Source organism: Plectropomus leopardus, chromosome 13 (assembly GCF_008729295.1).
Source record: "Plectropomus leopardus isolate mb chromosome 13, YSFRI_Pleo_2.0, whole genome shotgun sequence".
Classification (NCBI taxonomy): Eukaryota; Metazoa; Chordata; class Actinopteri; order Perciformes; family Serranidae; genus Plectropomus; species Plectropomus leopardus.
Genome location: NC_056475.1, coordinates 7,164,266 through 7,186,935, shown reverse-complemented (window position 1 = coordinate 7,186,935; position 22,670 = coordinate 7,164,266). Strand labels below are relative to the sequence as shown.

General features: G+C 40.3%; 1 protein-coding gene across 3 annotated transcripts; it reads right to left on the bottom strand.

Moving 5' to 3' along the window:
* Positions 1-2,288: 2,288 nt before the first annotated feature.
* On the bottom strand, positions 2,289-22,046 carry emsy (EMSY transcriptional repressor, BRCA2 interacting). 3 transcript variants are annotated; one of them, XM_042499264.1, is made up of 20 exons: positions 21,836-22,046; positions 20,295-20,403; positions 20,032-20,131; positions 19,846-19,920; positions 19,251-19,426; positions 19,009-19,164; positions 17,019-17,278; positions 16,695-16,929; positions 16,127-16,345; positions 15,339-15,488; positions 15,070-15,243; positions 14,848-14,984; positions 13,348-13,521; positions 9,779-9,977; positions 9,406-9,573; positions 8,707-8,862; positions 8,246-8,415; positions 6,374-6,934; positions 4,574-4,978; positions 2,289-3,340 (listed from the first exon to the last, which is right to left on the bottom strand). In XM_042499264.1, the coding sequence occupies exons 2-20, from the start codon at positions 20,398-20,400 to the stop codon at positions 3,158-3,160; spliced, it is 3,804 nt and encodes a 1,267-aa protein (XP_042355198.1). In that variant the 5' UTR covers positions 20,401-20,403; positions 21,836-22,046; the 3' UTR covers positions 2,289-3,157. The 3 variants fall into 3 exon arrangements, with proteins under 3 accessions (XP_042355198.1, XP_042355200.1, XP_042355199.1); XM_042499266.1 differs by having other exon boundaries at positions 2,289-3,328; XM_042499265.1 differs by having other exon boundaries at positions 4,574-4,975.
* Between the last annotated feature and the right edge of the window lie 624 nt (positions 22,047-22,670).

Here is a 22,670-nt window from a genome sequence, read left to right as displayed (position 1 = left end):
ATAAATGGAAAATGTCTTTATGTCAAGTACTTCCTTACGTCGCAATCCAGTGAATATTTTATATATTTCACACCAAAAAAAAAACTATTGAGACTAGTTTTTCCTAAAAACAAAAAACAGAGGTTATATATACTTGTTCCTTGTAGTTGTTTCTCAGCCAGGTGAGTCAGCAGAGCAGGGTAAACTGTGTTATCCTGTGGGACTTTGGCAACATTATCCAAGTAGGGGTGCAGGGTGGAGGGTGGCTGGACGGTAACTCAGCATGCTCCTAAACAGAGCCACATGTCTCCACATTGAGGCCAACCAATCAGACTCTGCAGCCTGGATATGAGCCCCCAGGAGCTCAGTGGATCACTTTCAACATTAGCAGGAAGAGCGCCAGTGTGAAGCTGGACTCTACCACAGAGTGTGCATTAAGGCTTTTACAAGTGTGCAGAGCCAAAAGAAAAACCTCTAACACCACCGCACAGTGTCCAATAAACACGAACCTTGGCTCAGATGGCCATTATAATGCCATAAATATGATTTTTATATTCACCAGTAGGAGCCACCATAAATTCCAGAGAACGTTTTTTGGCTGCCTGAGCCAATTTCAGGCCAAGTGTAAGTAGAAATATAATGGTTATACGTGGCCAATAAGGGCTCATAACACTTTATAAAACCTCTTTAAATTCTGAATGTGTTATGGTTCAAGAGTTAGGCAGCCGTGTAACCTGCAAAGTAAAAAAAAAAACAGGTTTGATCCCAACAATGGCAACGACTACTGTCACAATGTCACTTTGCTCTGTGATTAGGGGAGCTTAAATACTAATTTGCACATGTATTAGTCTTAATAGCCCATTTGCTTAGAAATCCACACTAGTATTAAAAAAATTATATTCATGCCTCCATCTGCACACTTTACAATCTTGTAGGTGAACACAACTTTCTCTCCCATCCACACCATGAACCAAACTGGTAGGCTCACCTTCTCATCAGCACAGCACTCTTGCACCTCTCCACGAGAGGAAGCTCCTAAAATTTCAAAGTGCTTTTTTGCATCATAGGAAGTCCCTCTTTAAAGGAATTTCAGTTGAAAGTTTTTTTTACTGTAACTTCCTTTAGGATTCTCTTGGGAGTCCCCCATCGTGTGCACCTTAAAAAAAATCATGGCATACAGGCAACTTAGAATGATTTTAGAGTCCCCTGATCAAAAATGTGCTTTGCACCTTGTTACTTCACTTGGATGTTAGATGTTCTGTGTGCAGTATGATGTATGTGCAGAGACTGACACTAGAAGGCTGTTTTCACATTCATCTGCTATAGAGGGAGAGTTTCTCTGTGTTTCTCTTTGCAGCCTTTTCCCACCAAAGTTAATCTACATGTGCGGGTTTTTTTAAATGCAGGGAAACCTGCTAAAAATCAGTGAGAGACTTTCCCATTGTCAGAAGATTAGAGCTGTGTACACAGCTCTGATATAGATGAGTATGCCTTTAAGTTTTTTCTTTTTTTGCCGGTATCACCACAAACACTCTGGAAAACAGTTTAGTTAACAGCAGAAAGCAGCATGGAGGCCAGTGTATATGTTATGGTGGTTAATTGTTCTATCTGTTTTAAAGTCAGTCTCTTTGAAATTCAATACTAACTAACTGAAGCAATGTTCGGACGCTTCTCGGATAGAGACAGACGAAATTTGAGGCAGCACGTCATGCACCATGTCGGAAAAGAGGCAAAAATGTAGCATGTCCACCGGGGTGTTATGGTTATTCTTTACATTACTGCCAATCAGAGCTGAATACCTGTAACTACTGCAAAGTCATTTGACTCAGGAGTAAATGCCAGTTGTAGCCTCTCCCCTCAAAGACGAGAGCCAGATGTTAGTGGATGTCGGTAGATTTTTTTGTCTAGTTGGAGAAGGTCTTAAGTCTGAGTTAAACATGGAAGAGCAAAAGTAGATCAGAAGCTAATCATGGTCTGGTGGGCAACTTACACAAGTGTAATGCAGACACTGGATTCATCTTGTGATCAGCAGTTAAACCTTTTAAGTACATTTTTTTGCATATTTATAGTTTCAAGATTTTTCTGAAAGCGGGAAAGGAGTCAATATAATTGTCAGTGATATTTTAGCTATGTAATTTAACAGAAAAATTGCAGACACAAATTATTATTATAATAATGTATGAGTATTTCTTATGGCTTTAAGCATTTAACACAAAAATGTGTCTCTCTGAATAACTCAGCATCACACTGCGACTATATCCAAAAGCTTATTTTGTTTGTAATCAATAAGAAAAGTATAAACTGACAAGTTCTACTCAGCGGATTTATTGTGTAATGTTTTTTTCCAACTAGTTATCTAGTTTGAAAAGGTATAAAAGAAATGCATAGTTTAAACACACTATGCAGAAGCAAATCCATATTTAGTGAAATTCTCACAGCAACTTTTTGAACTCCAGAATATATCTTACAAAAAACATTTGTTAATCCTTTTTTTTCTTTTTACATCAGTTACAATGAACAGTAACACATATGTTATCCTTCCTCTAGGACTCTTTTTCTGGTTTATGTTCCACGCAGCAATTTCAATCTGCTCCAGCTTTGTTCTCTCTTCTGAAAACTTAAGTCCCATAAGCGTTTAAGAGATCTTTCTGTTGAAAAGCTGCACATACTGTTCATCTGGTGGTAAAACCTTCACGTCATCAATAGAAGATGTCCATCAACAGGCGAGTCGCTTTGTACAAAAATTGTAGAACATGTCTTTTGAAATACTCTGGACATTAAACATAAATGCAGGCCTGCAGTGGTCTGATCAGGCTGTATGTTACTGAACTTACAGTGGCACAGGGTACGGAGCCAAAATGCCCAAATAATCAATTTCATGAATGTGTAACTGTCTTGCAAAGTTTGTTTGGAAAGGCCGCATTCCAAGTGTCTGGGGCTGCACTAAAACTAATCCTTTCACCTCACTCCCACATTTTACATCCAGCGCTCCTCTCTGGCAATAAAAACCATATGTGCCATTAGTTGTGGGGAAGAAAAAAAGGCTTATTATAAACAAATTAATATTTTACACAAAAACAAAAAGCATTTTTGCTCCTGCACTATAAAAAAACTGACAGAAAGTCTTTGTCCACGGGGTCTGAGGCCACAAACCAGCAGTATCTCTAGCATGGAGTGTCTATGGTTGGTCTGGGGGGCTGGCTGCTGTGGCCTCGTCGTTGCTGCTGTCCACCTCCTGCTCCATGGGGCTGTCCTCCTCCAGCTGCTGGCTGGTGTAGTTGGTGATCTCCAGGAAGCCGCTGGGCTCCACCACCACGTTGGATTGGCTGGAGTCCGGCAGGATAGAGTACTGAGGAATCACCTGCATGTGTTAGTCACATTTCAGTTTCAGTTAGTTTCCAGTAAGGTAACAAAATTTTTCAGGCTGATGTCAATACTAAAATACACTGTATCACACTATGAAGTTAAGGTCCAGTGTGCAGGATTTAGGGGGTTATATTGGCAGAAATGGAATATATAATAATAATAATAATCATCATCATCATAATAATAATAATTGTGTTTTCTTTCGTTTGTAATCTCCAAAAAATAGGAATCATCGGTGTATGTTTCCTAACTACATAATGAGTGGGATCCTCGTCTACAGATATCGCCATGTTTTGCCGCCATGTCTCTAAAGTAGCCCAGAACAGATAAACCAAGTTAGGGCCATTAACATGTTTGCACCTGCCTAGAATGTTGAGAAAATGCTGTTTTTTTTTTAAAATGTGCTTTATTCAATATTTTAACCGGTTTAAATTTCCTGGTCTATTTTGGAGAGGAACAGACCTCTGTGGATAGTTCAACTCCTGGTAAAAAAAAGAAAAAAAAACCCAAGCATTTGGATCTTATGTTATCAAAGAATAAAGCTGAGCACACATTTGCAGGTGCTGGGGTAGTGGCCTTACTCCAACATACCAAACAGCATTAGAAAAACACTCATATGTAATGTGAAACTGCTTTTTCCCCCTTTTTAAAAATGTCTTTGTCAATGATTTTCTTGGGGGGCTTTTTGCCTTTGTGTGACACGACAGTTCAAGCATTAAAGGGGGAGAGAGAGGATGACATGGATGACAATTTGGGATTCAAACCTGTGGCCGTTGTGGCAATGACATAGCCTTTGTACATGGGGCACCTGCTCTACCGGGTGAGCTTCTGGGAGCCCCAAAACTGCTTTATTCAGTGTTTTTCAGGAATCCTAACCAGGAGACGTTTCAGCTGGTTGCAATCTGCAGTCCTCACCACTTGATGCCACTAAATCCCCCTGAATCTTACACACTGCTCCTGAAAGTTGCAATTCCTGCTTTGTTTAAAGATACACTGTCCCATTAAAAAAAAATGATACTTTTTAATGACAACATAACCATCTGTTGCGCTCTATATTATCAGTGCAGTCATTTATCTGTAGTCTACCATTATAATTATAGTTAACAATGACTGACGAATCAGTATGTTTTAATAAAGAGGTTCATGTATGACAAACATGCTGACAAGCCTGTCCGTACGTCAAGCTCTGTGATTTATTACAGACATTATTTTGTAATAAATATCTCACCTCAATGACCTCTAGGTCTTCTTTGCTCCTCTGTGCTGTGAGGCCCTGCATGCAGCTGAACTGCTGGGGCTTTGTGTGGGAGTGATGCATGGAGGCCCCAGAGCTGCTTATAAACTGGCCCGAGTCCAGTGTGCCTGACACGGCCTGGACCTCCAGGGCTTTCCCCAGCGGGCCGCAGTCGCTGGAGGAATCCACCACCATGGGCTCTGTGCTCGGATCGATTTCCGCCTCCATCATGGAGATCTTCAGGATGTCTGACACTGAGGGCTTGTCTCCAGAGGGCCCCGAGCTGGACTCAGGGATCAGTTTGGCAGTGGCCTCACCGCTGCTGAAGACAGGCGATGGATGGTGGGAGCTGCCAAAGGTGATTTTGGTGACAGTGGCGCTCTGCGTGATAATTGGCTGCTGTAGTGAAGACATGTGGATGGGGAAAAAGCAAAGGAAACTGAAAATGAGAGAGGCATCCCCAAGCCCCCAGGAGGTGTGCTGGACTTTAAAGCCAAGTTGACATTGTGGCCAAAACATGCAGCTACAACTTCCAGGTCCATGGGGCCTAAAAGACTTTTTTCCCATCAGCTTACTCTAGGAGAAAACGTGTAAATCCTTGGATAAATGTTTCTGAGTGTCACAGACCCCGGCGAAAAGACACGTTTTACAACCTGGATTTAATCAACTCAGTTGGATAACATTTCAAAAGTCTAGAAAAGCAGTGTAATTAAATCATTTTATCCTCATTAAAGTGGGTGAGGCACTAAACTGCAAGTAGCTGGTTTGGCCACAATAACCGATCGGCCGGCAAAATCTCTAGTGCGATTGCTCTGTGGGCCCAACGATAAAGAAAGGTCAGTCCCAGAAGGCAAACTTTTTGGCTTTATGTGCCTTGTTGATGGGGCCCTCCTTCCAACACTGTATCCAGTCATCTATATTCATCCATGATCATCCTTTTTGTAGTCAGAAATAATATTAGTGTTTTTCATCATTTATTGTTAAAAGGACGAACGGCATGTTTGACTACAGGGTTCCTATGCCTTTTAAATATTAAATTCAATGACTTTTCACAGGCCCAGATCATTATAATTCAAATACCCAACACAGGATAGATTAAGACACAGATCAAGGGTAATTACTACAACACACAGCATTTGGCATGCTGACCTTCAGAACAGACAGGCAAACGAGATACAAAGTAAGCAAACTTGATTTGTAGGTTACCAGCTGTTGGCAGACAAGGGTGCGTTCGGACAAACTTAAGCCCAGTGTGAAAAAACGCAGCCCTCTCAATCATTTCAATGGAGCCAGTTGGTTGACATAGCTAAGGCACCATCGTCATGATTGCTGATTATTATTATTCTTAATTCTACAGGTCTATTACGTGATAAATTCACAGTACTTTTTAATAATGGTTGAGCGAAATGTCAAAAACAAATGTCCTTTGTTATTTTGACTAACACTGTCAGAATTCAATCAGTGACACAGAGCAGCAGCTGCAGCTGCAGCCAGTGTTAACACAACTATAAATCAATTTGTTGTTGCTGGTAAATACAAAGAGTGTTTTATTGCATTCGATAAGGAAGATCGGAAAAATACAAGCACCTTAAAGTGTTCTGGTCTTGTCAGGTACCTTAAGACAAACAGACTTAAATGGAGGAAGGAAGTTAGGCCAAGCATTTCTACCTCAGGGCGTTTCATTTGTAAATCCAATAAGGCGTGACTTCATACGTCTTTGTGCTAAAATTGAACAAACAAAAGCCTGGAAATGTCTAGTTCCTACTCATGGCTGCGCTTTGAAAAATCACTCACCTGGCTGGAGGCAGTCTTTTCAGTGCTGACAGGGTGGTGCGCCTGCAGTGGAGGAGGGTGGGACATTGGTGTGTGCAGGGGTCTGTGGTGGGATGTGGGTGCTTGCTGAAGCTTGGGGAGCTGCGGCGTCAACAGGGGCTTAGTTGGTGTGCCCGGGGTCGGGACCTTTGCCCCAGGTTGGGCTGGAACAGTCAGGGGTCTGTCTTTGGGGCTCTGGGTTAAGGCCTGAGGTTTGGGCTGACTCTGCTCTCGTAGTTTTGGGAGTTTCTTTGTCAGAGGAAGAGTGGAGGGGAAGGCAGTGGAGGATGAGGAAGGCTGGCTGATTTGAGGTTTGCTATGCAGTTGTGGCGGCTGAGTGGAAGCGGAGGTGTGCCGACTCTGCTCGGCTTCTGCCTGGCTCGAGGGAGGCGGCTGAGCAGCTGCGGAGTGGGTGGTTTGCTTCATGGGATCTGTAGCTGGTTGGCTGGAGCGGTAAAACAAGCCCGTCTGAGGGTCCAAGGTGTCGCCTTCCAGCTCGCCCACCTCCAAAACAGTTTCAGTTTTATTGTGGCTGTCAGAGGGCTGAAACACAGTCACAAAGAAGATTAATCAGGGATGTTATAAAGAGGAGGATAACACTTAACCCATTCCCATGGAGCTTACCAGGGTCAAAACTTGTACATGATATAGACACAATGGTGTCTACTCATAGTCATACTACTACTGCTGCTTTATTTTATTTTTCCCTTTCAAATGAAAGATCTATTACACACAGCTTATCAGATCAGACAGAAGAGAGAAGCAGCTGTTTGTGAGTGAAAGCAAACCTTTTGACCCAATAGAATGAATGTTTATGTTTCGCTTTATTGGCGCCTGACCTTGTGCTGCTCCGTCTCAGCCCTTAGTGTGCTTTGCACTCCTACAGTGTGGTACTAAAAATAATCGAATGGTATGTATATTCCAATAGGAAAAACAGAAAATCTGTTTGTGGTGGCAAACATTTTAATCATGGTGGGTCTCCACATATATAAATGCATGTGTGGGAAACCCTGATTTTCTTCCTTACTGTCAAAGGATGTGATGTTTTGTGGGCAATCCAATGCATACTGAGAGTATCTATTAATATAGAACACAAGCAGTAGCACTGTTAAGATATTTAAGGCTTGGATTTAGGGACCAAGCTAATTGTTGTTGTGCAATATGGGGCGATATAGTGGACATAATCAAAGAACATTTTGACCATACTCAACTCACCAAGAAGCTGCTTGTGATGTGTGCAACTTGTATATATTTTTGGCATTGAGTCGATTTCAGATTTTGTTTTCTGATTGTTGGTACTTTTTATACTTTTACCTTTATTGATGTTTTTCACTTCCACTCTTTCTTGCTTTGTTCTGAAAATGTGGTCTTAGATGTAAACAGAAATATGTAATCAGAAACAGCAGTATCCTAAAGGTTGTTTCACCCAAATTCCCCTTACCCACTGTTTCTCGCCTTACTGTAGTGGTAGTCCACAGATGTCTCTATGACCAGGTGACATTAGAAAAACAATACTTTCAACCAAAGAAATGGTTTCTATGAAAGCTGTTGGCAGCATGGTCTGTGGTCTATCCATGATGGTCTGTGGTGCTCACAGAATTTTTAAAAGCATTTTTCGAGTTTGTGAGCACCACAAATAAAGTTCCACACTCTTCCATTATAATGACCTGGAGGTCTCAAACCCAGGGAACATAAATCTAAAAACCATGAGAAGTGAGAAAATGTGGCCATTTAACTCAGTATTATACATACATACAAAACGAGGCTAGTATCCACTATATCTGCTCACTCCCAAGACTGCTCTCAATCCACTTAAGTTTCTGTCAATACAGAGTATCAGATAAGTGTTCTCACCATGTGGCTGACGTGTGTAGCTGCTGAGCCTGCAGAGGATACGGTAGCTGCCGGTTTGGCTACCATGGTAACCTGGCTGCTGATTTTGTATGGCTTCCCCAGCTGCTGGCTGGAGGACATGACCACGTTGTCATCTTCTGAGGGTGCTCCCACTCTGCTGCCGACCTTACCTGTCAGATGAGTTTTATTTAAGAGGATTGACTAAACAAGTATACACAATCATAACACAGCTTTTTTCTGTCAAAGAATCAAAAAGAGAACTTGTTTACATGCTTTGGTGTCAGAAGTTTTTAGTTTTAAGTTCAGTTTGTACCAATGAAATTACCAGCTACCTGGATATATTTCATGGGTGGAATGTAATTAAGTACATTCATCATTTATGTACTTTACTTACATATAATTTTGATGTACTTGTACTTGAGTATTTTTATTTTATGCTACTTATACTTTTATGAACACACCTGCTGTGACGTAGTCAGTGCTGGGCTCAGCCTCTGAGGTGGAGGGCCTGGGGGACTCAGGGCTAGGCTTCTTCTCCTGGGCCAGCTGGATGGGCACGGCCATCTGGCTCAGGTCGATGGTGTGCTGTCTGGGTTTGGCCTCTCCCTTCTCCTTCACTGCCGGGAGGGGTTTAGGGAAGGGCCAATAAGTAAATGACATCAATTACTGTTGAAACAAGAAACTCAGAGCTGATAAGTTGATTTGTTGGACTGCTCTGGTTTCAAGGACTACATCACAGGTTGTTGCCTCTGGGAATTTACAGTCAAGAGTTGGGGAATGTCAGTGGATTTTTTACAAGTACAGCTCTGTTCAATCAATCTAAAATATTCCCTGAGAAACTTTAACACTTTCTGTCTACTCATCAACCTGACTCCACAGGTTTGCAGGCAAATGAGCTTATTGTGAAAGCAAAGCCTCAGGGTGAAAAACATAATTACTGTGGGCTACTGGGTTTTTGGTGTTTTTTCATTGTCAGCTTCCTCTGAAAGGTCATTAGTTTGATAGTAGACTTTAAAGTATTAATCTGTTTTGCTAAGCTGTCATAGCAAAGGCTAGGTGATTCTCATAAGTCAGCACATGTACAGGTGAAAACCCCCCTCCCACTCGCATCCCATCTTTCCAGTTTACGTCTGCAGCCTTTTCATGACATAAACACTTACCTGTTGTCTGTTGCAGCTCCAGTAATGCTTTGATGGTTGAGGTGGCAGACTGGGATTCCCCACCAGACACCTCCTGGTAAATAATAGTGGGGCTAGACTCCACTGATATTTCCTGCTCTGTCCAATCCTGCTCTCTGGAGGACACCACATGCACTACAGGTTGAGGTTCTGAGGATAGACGGGAAAATAGTGGGGATAACAAATATGCATCAGGTTAGGGTTATTTTCACGTTAAACTCTCGCCTAATGCAGTTTTAATGACCATTAATGTGCCTAATTACACAAAACACATCCAGATGAGTTGAGCAGTAACAGCTGATTTATCTGACCTCATCGTCTCTTGTCTCTATGGAAACGAGAACAGGAAATATACCTTGAGTGCTGCCATGGGAAGCTTCGCCAGCTAAGCTACCCCCTGGCTCGTCCTTTGTGGACCCGTCCTGGCCTGAGGTCTGACCCTGGCCCCCAATGTCTACTGAGCGGGTCACCTGCTGCAGCGTCTCAGTGACCAGCTGCCTGGTCTGTTCGCTCACTACCGCTGTCTGGAAGACAGGCTTAGGCTTGATGAGAACCTGGAAGGAAGCAAAAGGAACATACAGTCTTTATAAATGTTAATAAAGTAGGGCTGTCCCTACAATCATCAGGTGTAGACCCTCGGACAACTGAGATTGCCTCAAGTTGAGCTAAGTGTGCTTTGCAGTGTACTTCTGGGGATGTTTTGGTCCCCAGATTTTGCAGTGGAGTGAGCGCTCTTGACTTTCATGCTACTCTTTGTAACAGAGAGCTGCGCTGACGTGCAGGCTGCGGCACAGAGGAGAGACCTGCTTAGAAGTGCACAATTTATCGCCAACAGCAACTTAATTTGATACAGTCTCCAGCTTTCATTTGATATCTAGTGTTGGCAAAAATGTTGCACATTTATGACCAGTTCTTAGCGCCCTTTGCTCATTTACTATATGACATGAATGCCACTGTCACACTGAATGTCCCACAGAGCCTGTTCAGGCCCTGAAACTTTATGTAGAAAACAAACAAAATCGTTGAGTATTCGTATTGTGCAAGTCAAATCTGATTTGACTTGCACACTTCTGAGTTGGGCACAGCCCTAATACAAAGCAACAGAATAGTGGACTTTTCGACAATTCAATTTAAGTTGAATTTGGCATAGTTGCAGGAAAATGTGGTTATGAATTTGATTTTTGATTTGATTTCGTAATAGAAAAAAAAAATCAGAATTTTGTTTTGTGTCCTGGGACATCAAGTAAAGCTACGGTATTACAGCTCACTCAGGTTGGTGGGATTTGATTCTCGTGCGATCGGCTTGTTGTAGCTGGCAGTTTGTTTACCATGACAATAAATATAAACAATAAATAATCAGCTTCACAACAATTTTTAACCATATTTGTGTGTTTATCCAGCCACTTAATAGAAATGTTGTTTTTCTTTTTCAATCAAATCATAACTTTTATACTCTAAAATTAGCTGAGTTAGTCCAGAAACTTTCCACATATTCTCTGACAACTTACAGAAATAGCTCAAACAACTCTGGTTGGAAATCGATACTATATTATTAATAAAGATTGACAGTTTGTCAGTGTCGGTAACTGAGTCACATTTTTGTCTGCTACTTTGTGTTCAGTAAGTCAACAATTTAAAACATATGTTTGCAAACAGGTGCCGTTTTCGTCACTGGAAAGTGTTAAACTTGGGTCCCGAAACTGGCTTAAAATGTGATGTGCTTTTCACAGTTTTTGCCGCAGATCTAGTTTGTGGTTTCATTGAAACTGCACAGCGGATCATCACAGTGGGTGTTGAATACAGCACGTACTGTATCTGTAAACTGTAGTACAGAGCTGTCAGCTGACTCACTGACCTCAATTTCCCCTTAATGGCTAAAAACAGAAAGTTCATTCAGGCTATATTTAGACTGAAGTGGTGATATTGAAACTATGACATAATGTTTGAGCATGCACATGAAAATGTTGCACCATTTAAACATATTTTTTCTGAGAAGACGCTCATTCTGATGATCACAAAGCAAACAGATGTTTATATAGTTCCTATTTTCCATCATCACTTGCGATCTCAATTGTATAATGTTACTGAAAAAGCAACACCTGAAAATCAGCACGATGGAATTTACCCTCTCAGAATATATCAGAATACTTGTGTTTCAAATTCAAGTTCCCCAAAAAGATTTTGAAAGTAATATTGGGGAAGACTGGGGTAATCATCACTTGTCAGTGGGCGTTTCTTTTTAAATTTACTTGATGCTTTCAATTCCTACATAGGGGTTTCTTGTTACTTGTCAGAAATATATGAATTTCTAAAGAAACAATATTGGCTTGCTAAATTTTAAAAAATAGACATCCCCCCAAAATCCCCAGGAACTGAAAAAAACAGAACACCACCTACTGTGGCTGCTGTTTCACTGTTCAGTATACATTATACCTTATACAGTAAGTGATGGTGCTGATGAGAGATTGTGGAGTACAAATTACATACATTAAAACATAAAATTTAATTGAATACACAAGATATTTGTGACAATGTCCATGTAATCCATTCTCTATTTGCTGTCATCAACTGGACACATTGCTGTTGCTCTGTGTATCAGCATTGTTCTTACAGCTTGTTCTGCTGCCCGCAAGTGGTAATAAAAAGAATGCTGGCTAAGGAGTCTAATAATTAATCAACGATCAATTAATTGGTAGTTAACAATTTAATCAAACGTCTGAAATTTAATCGATAGGCTGTGCAATGCTGTCAAACATGAAACAGCAGCAGCCTTCAGACTGCTGTCAGTCTGCCCGGCTCAATATCATTTAATTCTTTTTTCCCCTGAATGGAGGGAAGTGAATGGAGGAAGAGGAAAGGTCAGTGTGAAAGCCCCAGTATATATTTGTTGTTATAAAGAATTGGGGATTTCCCTCTTTTGTGTACACTGTGTGCTTTAATTACTATATCCAGCTTCTAGAGAAAATATCCATCGCAGGAGATAATTGACTAAACCAAGATGAGAGTGAACATCTGCTTCTTAAAAAGAATAAGGACTTATGTCTGCATAGCATTTTTTTCTGAGCACTATAGTCTTTTTTAAAATTTTTCCTAAAGAGGAGTCTATGTGGGTGCATGCAGTCGCTTAGAATATATGTGCTACTGCCTTTTACTGTCTTTTTATTTTTTAAATTAATTTTCATCAAGAACACTCCGGCTTTTTTGTGTGGCTGCTTTTAGTGCTTGTTGAAAATAAGAACCTTCTAGAAATTTGTGGTGTCGCGGTGCTATTATTTACCTCCAGCTGTATGATTTTAATCAGAAACGATCACTATGAAGAGAAGTGGAAAAGCCCATTTGTGGGAGCAGGTGGCAGGAAACTGCATGTTGCTGGTGATCATTGTGCTCTTATGGCCGTAAATGTTGCAAGCTTGTTGTTAATTGTGTAGTCAACCCTCTGTTAACGCATCACTATGTCAAGATACTGTTGTCATAGAAACAAAACCCATGCACAGCGCTTAATCAAAAAAGTGTACAGCTCTGGGATGACGTGTGCCCCAGTGCCCTGCCAGCACTTTTCTGCCACAGAAGAAAGGCTACATGGACACAAACCCATAAATATTTACAGCAGACATTTTTTTAAACATACACTGTGGTTACTTGTCAGTCAGCAGGTCATATGAATATCCACGGGATGTTAGTCACATGATAACCTCATTGTTCTGTGGTAAACCAAAATCTAATGATGACAACATTTTAATTTCAAGCCTTAAAGCCACTGTGAATGGAAAATTCCCTCAGTTGTAAATGGAATATTTTAGAGCCGTAGATCGTTGGAAACCACTTCAGTAATTACAAGATCAACAGGGACTGTTATTATAAACAAAGGAAAGAAAAGAAGTGGAAAAATAAATAGAAACATTTGACTAGCTGGTGTTGTCTCACCTGTGTCTTGCCCTGCTGGCCGTAGACGATCTTGGTTGGGATGATCTTGGTGGCGGTGGACTGGGATCCGGAGCTCATGCCTTTGGGCTGGGTGACGATCATCTTTGTAATGGGTCTGGAGGCGGTGATGATCGCTGGCTTTGTCCCCTGAACAGCCTGCAGGGCCTTCTCGCCCTGTAAAACACACAGTTTACTACAACATATCTAACCGTAAATTAAAATACTCATGTGCAACAGAGTGACTCCAGGTCTATACATGCTGAGTTTGAGGCTGTATGACCAGCACAAATCATAGCAAATTTAAATGTATGACTATGCGAAGACAGTTTCTCTTCAGATGCTGCACTTCACTAAAATAACTATATAATTTAAAAACATTAGAAACCTAATTTAAAACAAAAGTTGAACATTTTGACAGAGCCAGGCAAACTGTTTCCCCCCATTTTCAGTCTCTGTGCTTAGCTAAGCAAACCAAAAGCTGGCTGTTGGTTCATATTAACATAAAAAGATATCAGAGCTATCAATCTACACATCTAATTCTTCACCAGAAAGCAAAAAAAGCATGTTTCTAGAAATGTTGACATACTACTACATACTACAACATACTACTGTATTTAACACATTTAAAACCTTGAATTCAGGAAATGTAATAAAATGTTTAGAGGACCTTTGAGTAGGATTTGAAGGTTTCTATCTTTGGCGACACCTAGTGGTTTTATCAAAGAAGACAGTGTCACAACAGTGAGACAAATCAACACCAAGTGCACCACTTGTTTTTCAAAAATGTCTACAAACATTGATGTCATCAGAATAATTTGAAAGAATATTTAATTTAAAACCATTCACACTGTTAATTCTAAAAGTGTTAAAAGGCATTGAATTTGTTCATTTAGAAGTAAGGCCTTTAGTGCTATTGTAATTTCTTACATCAATCTTTTCAGCGTCTTAAAAATGGTAAAACATGGGAAAAAGGATTATATGAAGTGTTTTTTCTGACTTTGCATTGTAAAATCTAAAAACAAAATGCTAATTGCACATCACTTTAATGTTTTTTTCTTTTCTTTTTTGTTTTGTTTTTGTAAAAATGGTCTTTAATTTAATTCTGAATGGCATTAAAAAAAACTCTTCAGTCCTGCGAGCTGTAGGAAGCAGGAACCCTGTATTAATCTTCTGATAATTTCATTGATTAATTGTTTGATTGTTGTGCCCAGAGCCCATGTTGATGTTGTCTTGTTTTATCTGACCAACAGCCCAAAACCAAAAGTTTTAAATTATGTAAATATTAAGTTAAATATCACAGGAGAGTAAGAAAACTAGAAAATATTCACCTTTTGTGAAGCTAGAATGAGGTAAAAATTGACAAATAACTTCAACAAATATTCAAAATTAAAAATATTTGCCAAGTAATTTTCTCTCAAACATAGTCCATTAAAAATGACACAATATGTTTGGTCATTTGCCACATTCTTTATCAAAATCGATAAGAGTTGTTTGACTGACCCCAGCATTTAAAAGTGTGGTGACCACGTTCTTGCCAGGTAGTCCTTGGATTGTTGCCCCTTTTCCTGTGGTTTTCTGAACCACGATGACATTTGGCTTGGAGGTCATGGGGATTGTGGTGATCTTCGTCGTTGTGCCTGTTGCAAAGGGAAGACAAGATTTTATCAAAGCATACCTGTGAAAAAAAATCACAGGAATATCCTTCTCTCTTTCTTGACTCACCGGAGACAATGTTACTGCTGATGATCTTCCCACCCAGAGTGGCCAGAGACTTTGGTACCACTGTGATGATGCTGCCACTGGTGGTCTTAACATAGGTGGTGCCACCACTGGAGGCTGATATTCTGGCGCCGAGGCTGGGGCTAACAGTGGGTCTCGTATATGTGGTCTGGGTAGCTGCATGCAAAAATAGTGTTGCTATTTAATAACTAGGTCTCTGGGTATCGAGCCTCAGTACTTTGTTGAGTACAGCAGAGGTTTGCTTTGCTCACCTGTGGGCTGAGTGACCAGTTTGGTGGTCATGATGGCTCCGTTGCTACTGACGACCATGATGGGGGACGAGCTGCTGCTGGACAAAGCCACCGATGAGGGCTTGGGCAGGATTTTACTGGGCTGAACCTGCTGAGTGATTATCTTGACCCCTGTGCACGCACACACAAAGGAAAAAACACAGTTATTTTTCTGCAAGAACTTTATTCAGACAGATAATCAGCAATGATATGTGTGTTCTAAAAGGCTGGTTCATCAAGGATCAATTTTGGTTTTAAAAGAATAGTTCATTCAAAAACAATGTAAGTTGTATGTAGTACTCATCTTTCTAGGCATTTTGTGGTCTCAGATAAAGTTTTCTATTTAGTGGCTTTAAAGAAAATAGCATGCCCGAAAGAATGAAAAAATTGTGTGCTGATGGAAATTCAATAACAACAACACAGATGTCTGTTTGCACTGATGTGCTGTCATTTTTCGGGTGGTCCACTCTCTTTAGCGACATTCAATAGATTTCTTTTTTTTTCTGTGACCAGTGAGAGCCTTGGGAAGTGAGCACTAAATACAGTTTACGTTGTTTTTGGGAGGATTTTCCTTATGTGTCATAAAATGGTTTATGAACTTAAGTATTTAGAAACAAATAAATTCTAAATTCCACAAAATTACTTCTTTTTTATAGTTTGTTTTTTTTACTGGAAATGTAAATTGATGTGTTCTTCAGCCACAACTTTCAACCAAAATGAATTCAAGAGAAAACAAAGAAATATTGATAGATGATGTTAAGCAGGCTTACCGGACTCTTGTTTGATCTGGATGGTGGGCTTGGAGCCCGGTGAGGTGCTGGTGGTCTGGGTCTGGCTCACACTACAGGCTCCCATGGATGAGCTCTGTTGCAGCTGCTTGGGTGACTGCTGTTTGGGAAACTGGGCCAGAATCTGAGCCGGTGACCCCACCAGGGTCTTAGGTGAAGGAAGTCTGGCTGAAGCCACCTTCACTCCAGCTGAAGCTGCACCTGCAACAGTGAACATGTGCACTTATGTGTCATTAAGAGATTGTTTTTTTCATGTGGTTCTGTTTGGATAGAACATTTGCGGAGTGATTTTAGAGTACATCAAGCACAATTAGATGATAAAAATTCAATTACAATGCCAGAAATCCAAACCTCCAATATGTGAGAATTAGTTGCTTTATGCCAACTTACATTATTGTAAACGGAATATATTTTGATATTAAGGCGTCACTTTTGGCTCTAGAAAACTGTAGCATTTTCTCCTCTGAGCTGCTATATGAATCATAAATAGGCATTTATAAGCTCCATATTTGGGACACATTACTTATGTTGGTGCGGATGGCGGACTTACATGTTGCGACAGTGGACATGACCGTTGAAGGAGTAGAGGAGACCACTGTGGTCACTGCGATGGTGTTGGAGGAAGGGCTGGTGCTCGCAGGGAAGACCACTGTCTGTTTCTGGGTGGGTGTGGTCAGTATGGAGGTGGAGACCAGCTTGGACAGAGCGGCGTTGTTGTGAGCGTGAGACTTGGACAGGATGTTGGGCACAAAGTTGGAGCTGGGAGAAGTTGTCACGATAATCACCTGAATGAAGATGAGATTTTTTTTACTCTTAATTATCGTGTAGAGACATGTTGAGGAACCATAAGAGCATGTGAAGACGCTACACTCACCTTCTGTGTGGTGGTGTTGGTGGTTTGGATAGTGGGCTTGGTGAAGGTGATCTTAACGGGGGACAGATGGGGCGGCAGCGAGTTGGCTATGCTCTGCATGATGTTGCTCATCTTGGGGCTGCCGCTCACTGGCACTGTAATGTTCTTGGATACCGGTGGGGACACCTTGGAAACCTCTTTCAGCATCACCGGTGACGAGCTAGAGGAATTAGTCCGCCTTCGCTTACGAGGCTTTTCGTCCTCGTCAGAACAGCTCACACCTGCAAGGAAAAACAGACGATGGAAATTCAGGGTATTGCAGGCATGCAGAAGTTGTTCTACTGCCAATAATTTTATTGATTAGTCAATTAATTGTTTGTTCTATAAAACATCAGCAAATGGCAAAAAATGACAATTTCCCAGGCCCCAAGGTGATGTTATAAGACAAAGGAAAACAGCAAATGCTCAGATTTAAAAAGATGGAAGCACTAAATGTTTGGCATTTTTGCTTGAAAATTGACTTAAACTATTAATTGATTATCAGAACAACTCAATTGATTAATCGTTGCCACTCTGTTTCTATTCATGAGTGTCTGTGAAATTCAAACTGAGGCTGCATTTCATTAGTTGGTCAATACGCCCTCGCTGACTTTCCCCGCCACCATCATAAGTGCCACTCTATTTGTCTGAGAAACTGAAGTGAACTTGTTGAGACTGACTCACAGAGCTGAGGAAGTGAGTAAACTATGGTCACTCCATTGGTTTATATCACCCACAATGCATTGTCATTATACTTTTGATGCAAGAAAATACATCCATAGTTAGGTGGCAGAAATGTTTGTAAAAAAGTTTTTTACAACTGAAGGAAAAATTAATAAACATGAGTATAAATAAAATAATAAATACAAATACAATCAAATACATTCAGTGTTTGACGTGCTTTTCAGTTCTTCTGACGTATCGTATAGGTCTGTAAAGAAACTGAAAATGCCATTGATAGCTACATATTTTGCTGAAAAATATAACTAATTGTAGTTTATATTTACTTTTGTACTGCTTAGCTTGTGTGATTTCTTTTTTCCCAGCATTATCTGTAAATGCATTAAGAAAATGCTGTCTTGCAAGATGTCATAAACCTAGCATTTACGATTGTCATGGTTACAGAAATTTATAAATCAGCAACCAACCTCATTGAAATGACTCGCCGGGTATTTTGGAGGATTTGTAAAAGGCAGAATAGAGCTAAGCTTACAACATGCCATCGATCCATGATGGTTTGGGCTGAGAGTGAACAAGGACAGGTGCGTTTCATTTAAAAACTCTACTCCTCCCCTGCCCACTTTCCCTCTGCTCTCCGAGCAGCCTCCGTGTGGCATATGCTGTCAATACCAAGAGCCAAGTGAATGAAGGGAAGTAAAATTACTGGAATAATAATAGTGTAGTGCGTGAATAAATAACAGCGGCAAAGTTTATGAAGTAAAATCAAAGGTAAAAAAGGAGATTTTAAAGTATCTCCATGACAAAATCCTGATTTTCAAGTTCCTACACTGTTCTATGAATGAGAAAATCTCCCAAATGCAACTGTTAACAAAATATGTCAGTTATGTGCAGACGCATTAATAATTCCCTTCCTAAATCAGCCTGTTAGACTCTGCTCATACCAGCTGTTTAACATGCACATTCACATTGGCAGCAGATGCTTGTGGAATTGTCAATTCCAATCCAAGGGATCCTTAGAGATGCTGTGTTTAGGAAATTTAAATCCCAGCCAGTATAAAGTCTGCACTGTGCAGAGAATTTCTGAATCATCTGTCCTGCGGCAAGCTCGAGCAAAACACTGCAGAGAGGGCGAGTTTCCATCAAGGCATAAGAGTTTTCTGTCTGTTCTTTACACAAGACAGATGTTAATAATCAGTAAACAAGACTTGTAGCGCCCCCCTTAGGCTGCTCAGTGCACTTGTTAAAATGCCTGGGCAAAATTTTAGATTGATCTGATGATGCTGACACTCACTTTTTACGTAGACCGTGCTCCCGCTGGGCAGCACCACCACGTTGGACGAAGGGCTTGGTGGTCGTGGTGATTTCACAGTCGCTCCTATGGTGCCGCTGGTCGCTGTAGCGCTGGTGGAGGTGCAGGTGGTGCTTGTGTAGGAGTAACATACAACCACTGCAGGGGAGACAATTAAAAAATATCATTCAACATCTGATTTGTTTAAAACACCCTCAGTGAAATACAAAGTGATGCAGGCCCACCTTCTTTGTTCCCCGTTTCGGCCGGCAACAGAAGGGAGGCGTTCTGATTGGCTGTGGCACTGGCCACAGCATTAGCAGTTACAGTAAAGGCTGTCTGAGGGACCAGCCTCGGCATCAAGGGGACAAGCCGGCGTCCTTCAATGGACCATTCGGATGAGCTGTTAGGACCGGACATGCTGAAAAAGACACCATGCACCATTCAATACTTAAACACTGTTTTGAAACTACAATTCCTGGTTTACAGTTGTAAGCATAATTTTTTTTGGCAAGTTTAGAGTAAAAATCCACGAATGTTTAAGCATGCAAACTTAAAGTCATAACTCCTCTGAAGCACTGCACCCGTGTGTTATGATGCTTTATCCCAATTTCTTCAAGTCACATATATTTAAATGATCGCCACAGTATTGAGAAGCATGACTTTAGAAAATAATGTTTGATCTCCTTCTTTCTATTAATTTCTGAACACTCTGGAAATCAGTAATCGATAGATAGAAATTAACAAATTACTTGCGCTAACTTCCTATGTTACCCCACATGATGCATAAAGTAATGCACATGACAGAATGCACTCCTGCATGGCCAGATATACACTTACTGATATGCAATAGTGGTGAGGCGTTCATCATTGACAGCCCTGCGCACTTCTGCACGATGGCGCTCTGTTGAGATACTGAGAGGACGGCAGGAGGACAAAATGATATGGCACATTTTAAATAAGGCAAACACTGGAGAAATTGCTTCTCTCAATCACAAAGTTTCAGAATATGTAGGAAACAGTTACCCAAGGATTTTAGTGAGTTCTCCAAGGAGATCCTTCTTGTCCTTTGTCAGGTCTCCTTGGGCTCGCAGGGCACTGATAACCCCCGCATAAGCCTCCAGCTCTGGGAAACAGAAATCAACATAAAAAAGAATCAGATAAACACAAATATGAAATTTGTGTTCTGGTTTAGATTCTTGCCCCAATTTAGATGCATAAACAAAGTGTGTAAAAATGCTTTTTACATTGATGGATGTCCATATATATTTTGTTTTGCATGGTCTTACCCAGTTTACGGAGAATTCTTTTGCACTCATCCCTGCCCAGGTCAAGAATGGTGGGCCATACCACAGGCATGGTACCAGTCAGCACTGGTTTCTCCAGCTGAATCATGGGCTAAGTGGAGAGGAGACGAAATAATGCCAAATTAGACAACTTTTTTTTGTAAACATCAAACATTTCATATACCCAAGAATGAGAGACATTGACAGCTCTTGACAACAGTAGAGTAATTCATTCATTCTTTTTTAATACAAAAACTGCTTCTATTTTGTGCCATTTGTTTATGGTAAATGTGCTGATATAGAAATGATTTCATAAGTTCATACCAATATACTAAACAAATGTAAATAATCACTCAGTGTATGTTGAGTGGAATAAACCCAGTGTGAGCTATATTTTGTTCTCTGAAAGAACTTCCTTGATGCATTTTGATTTAGTGTATTCAAGTTTCATTGAATGAAATATTTCCTACAAAGATTTTTTTCCCAGAGGAACTGCTGTGAGTAATCACTGCTAATTAGCAAACCTAAAGTCAAGCAGCTTTTATGTAAAACTGGAATAAAGGTCAAAAGGTGTCCTGCTGAGATGTTAGGTGGGCGATGTGAGCAGAGGAGGTCTGCAAACAATTAAGGTTTTAGTACCATATATGTTATACTAGTTTTTATTTTGGGATTACAACATTGTTCAGTTTTGAATTGTCAAACAGGGTCATGGTGACTTTGGTAAACCGTTAGAAATGAACTAATAAGCTGAACGATTCAATAACTTCATTTATAACAGCCGACAAAAAATCCATCTCTGTTAGGTTACTTGTTTCTAAAAGCTACACAGACAATATTTCATAGATCGATTCAGTGTTTGGACTTTACATGGAAGTGAGTAACAATTATAAAAATACAGTGTGTAACCAGACTTTAAGATTATGCCAAACTCCATTAACAAATCCAGCTGTTTTATTTTAGCCTATTTAATGGCACAACTTAGCTAGGATGGGACAAAGTCCGTGACAGAATATAATTCACCAGGCTCCCGTATGTTATAATTAAGTATTAACTTTATGTTTACACTGACCAGTACCGCCCACCACTGGGCATCTCAGTAACTGTAGCTACTAAACACAGTGGGCGTACAAGGCCAATCACATACAAAAAAATGGTGACTCTGTGTAATTCAAATGCACTTTACAGAGCAATTTATGTGCCGAACGTTTCAGAAGACCCTACTAACTAAAAATATGTAAGTTTTCCTGCTACCAGATTCTGAAATTTATGTACAAGCATAGAAACATGTAGCTGCTCCATTTTCTGGGTCAAATTCTGTCAACACAACGGGAAACGGAACACGTACTGGGGTCTACGCTTTCATCAAGCGGTCCCTCACATGCATTAATATATAATAACGCCAAAACACACTAGCAAAACATTCAATATAATGCGTTAGTTCTTGGCAGGTCGGGTGACATTATATTTTGGTTCAGCGTTTCTTGAAAACCTTTGCAACAGACGTTAGCTTAGCTGGTTAGCTGTGAGCCAAATCAGTGTCTTACCGTCCGTTAGCAGGGCAACTCCAAGGCCTTGGTTATTCCGAAATCCAAACAGACATGGCTGATCAGAAGACTTTTAGCTAAACTACCACATCATGTAGCTATTCTCCAATAAACTGCAACAAAAAAAACCAAAAGCTTTATTGCTGAAATGACTCGATTCACCCAGAGATGTTCCTGTGTTTACGTTGTTTGCTAGCTGCGGCTGGCCTGTGGATGGATGGACTTCTTCTTCGTGTGATTTACCGGGATAGTAGATGCCTCTAATCCACAGGCGCAGTGCTGCCACCTACAGACAGACTGATGAAATACTTTATATAAAAATACTTTTTCCTACTACTACTACTACTACTAATAATAATAATAGTAATAATGATAATCATTTTGAATGTAATAGTAATTATCATAAGTACATATTTATATACACTATTTTTCATTATTTGTTTGTTTCAGTTATTATTTTTATTTATTTATTTATTTATTTTCTGGCAATTTTCTTGTAATTTTTGCAGCAGCTTGATAAATCTCTTCTTTTGTTACCCATTGCCTTCTACCCATTTTTATTTAAATTTTAAAAAAGAAAGAAATTTTGCCACTTTGCATAAGGGTTAAGAATAATATGTAGTCTATTATGTTAGTGGATTATAATTATTGATGCATCAATGTTGCACCTGGCAGAGCAGTGGTTAAGTTAAAAAGAGACAAGTGCAATAGAAAATAAAGCGCAATACTTATGAAGTGCAATCAAGTGCCTGAATTAAACAGTTTAAATGCCTGATAAATACGACTAAACAGGGAATACTATTTTGTTTGTATACAGACAACAAAGTGTTCAGCA

Excerpts from the sequence above, each read along its gene's own strand:
- emsy (XM_042499264.1), bottom strand. The coding sequence starts at position 20,400 with ATGATTCAGCTGGAGAAACCAGTGCTGACTGGTACCATGCCTGTGGTA. Across the intron at positions 19,427-19,845 it reads CTCACCACTATTGCATATCA|CATGTCCGGTCCTAACAGCT; the intron begins GTAAGTGTATAT and ends TGTCTTTTTCAG. Across the intron at positions 3,341-4,573 it reads AAGACCTAGAGGTCATTGAG|GTGATTCCTCAGTACTCTAT; the intron begins GTGAGATATTTA and ends TAACACATGCAG.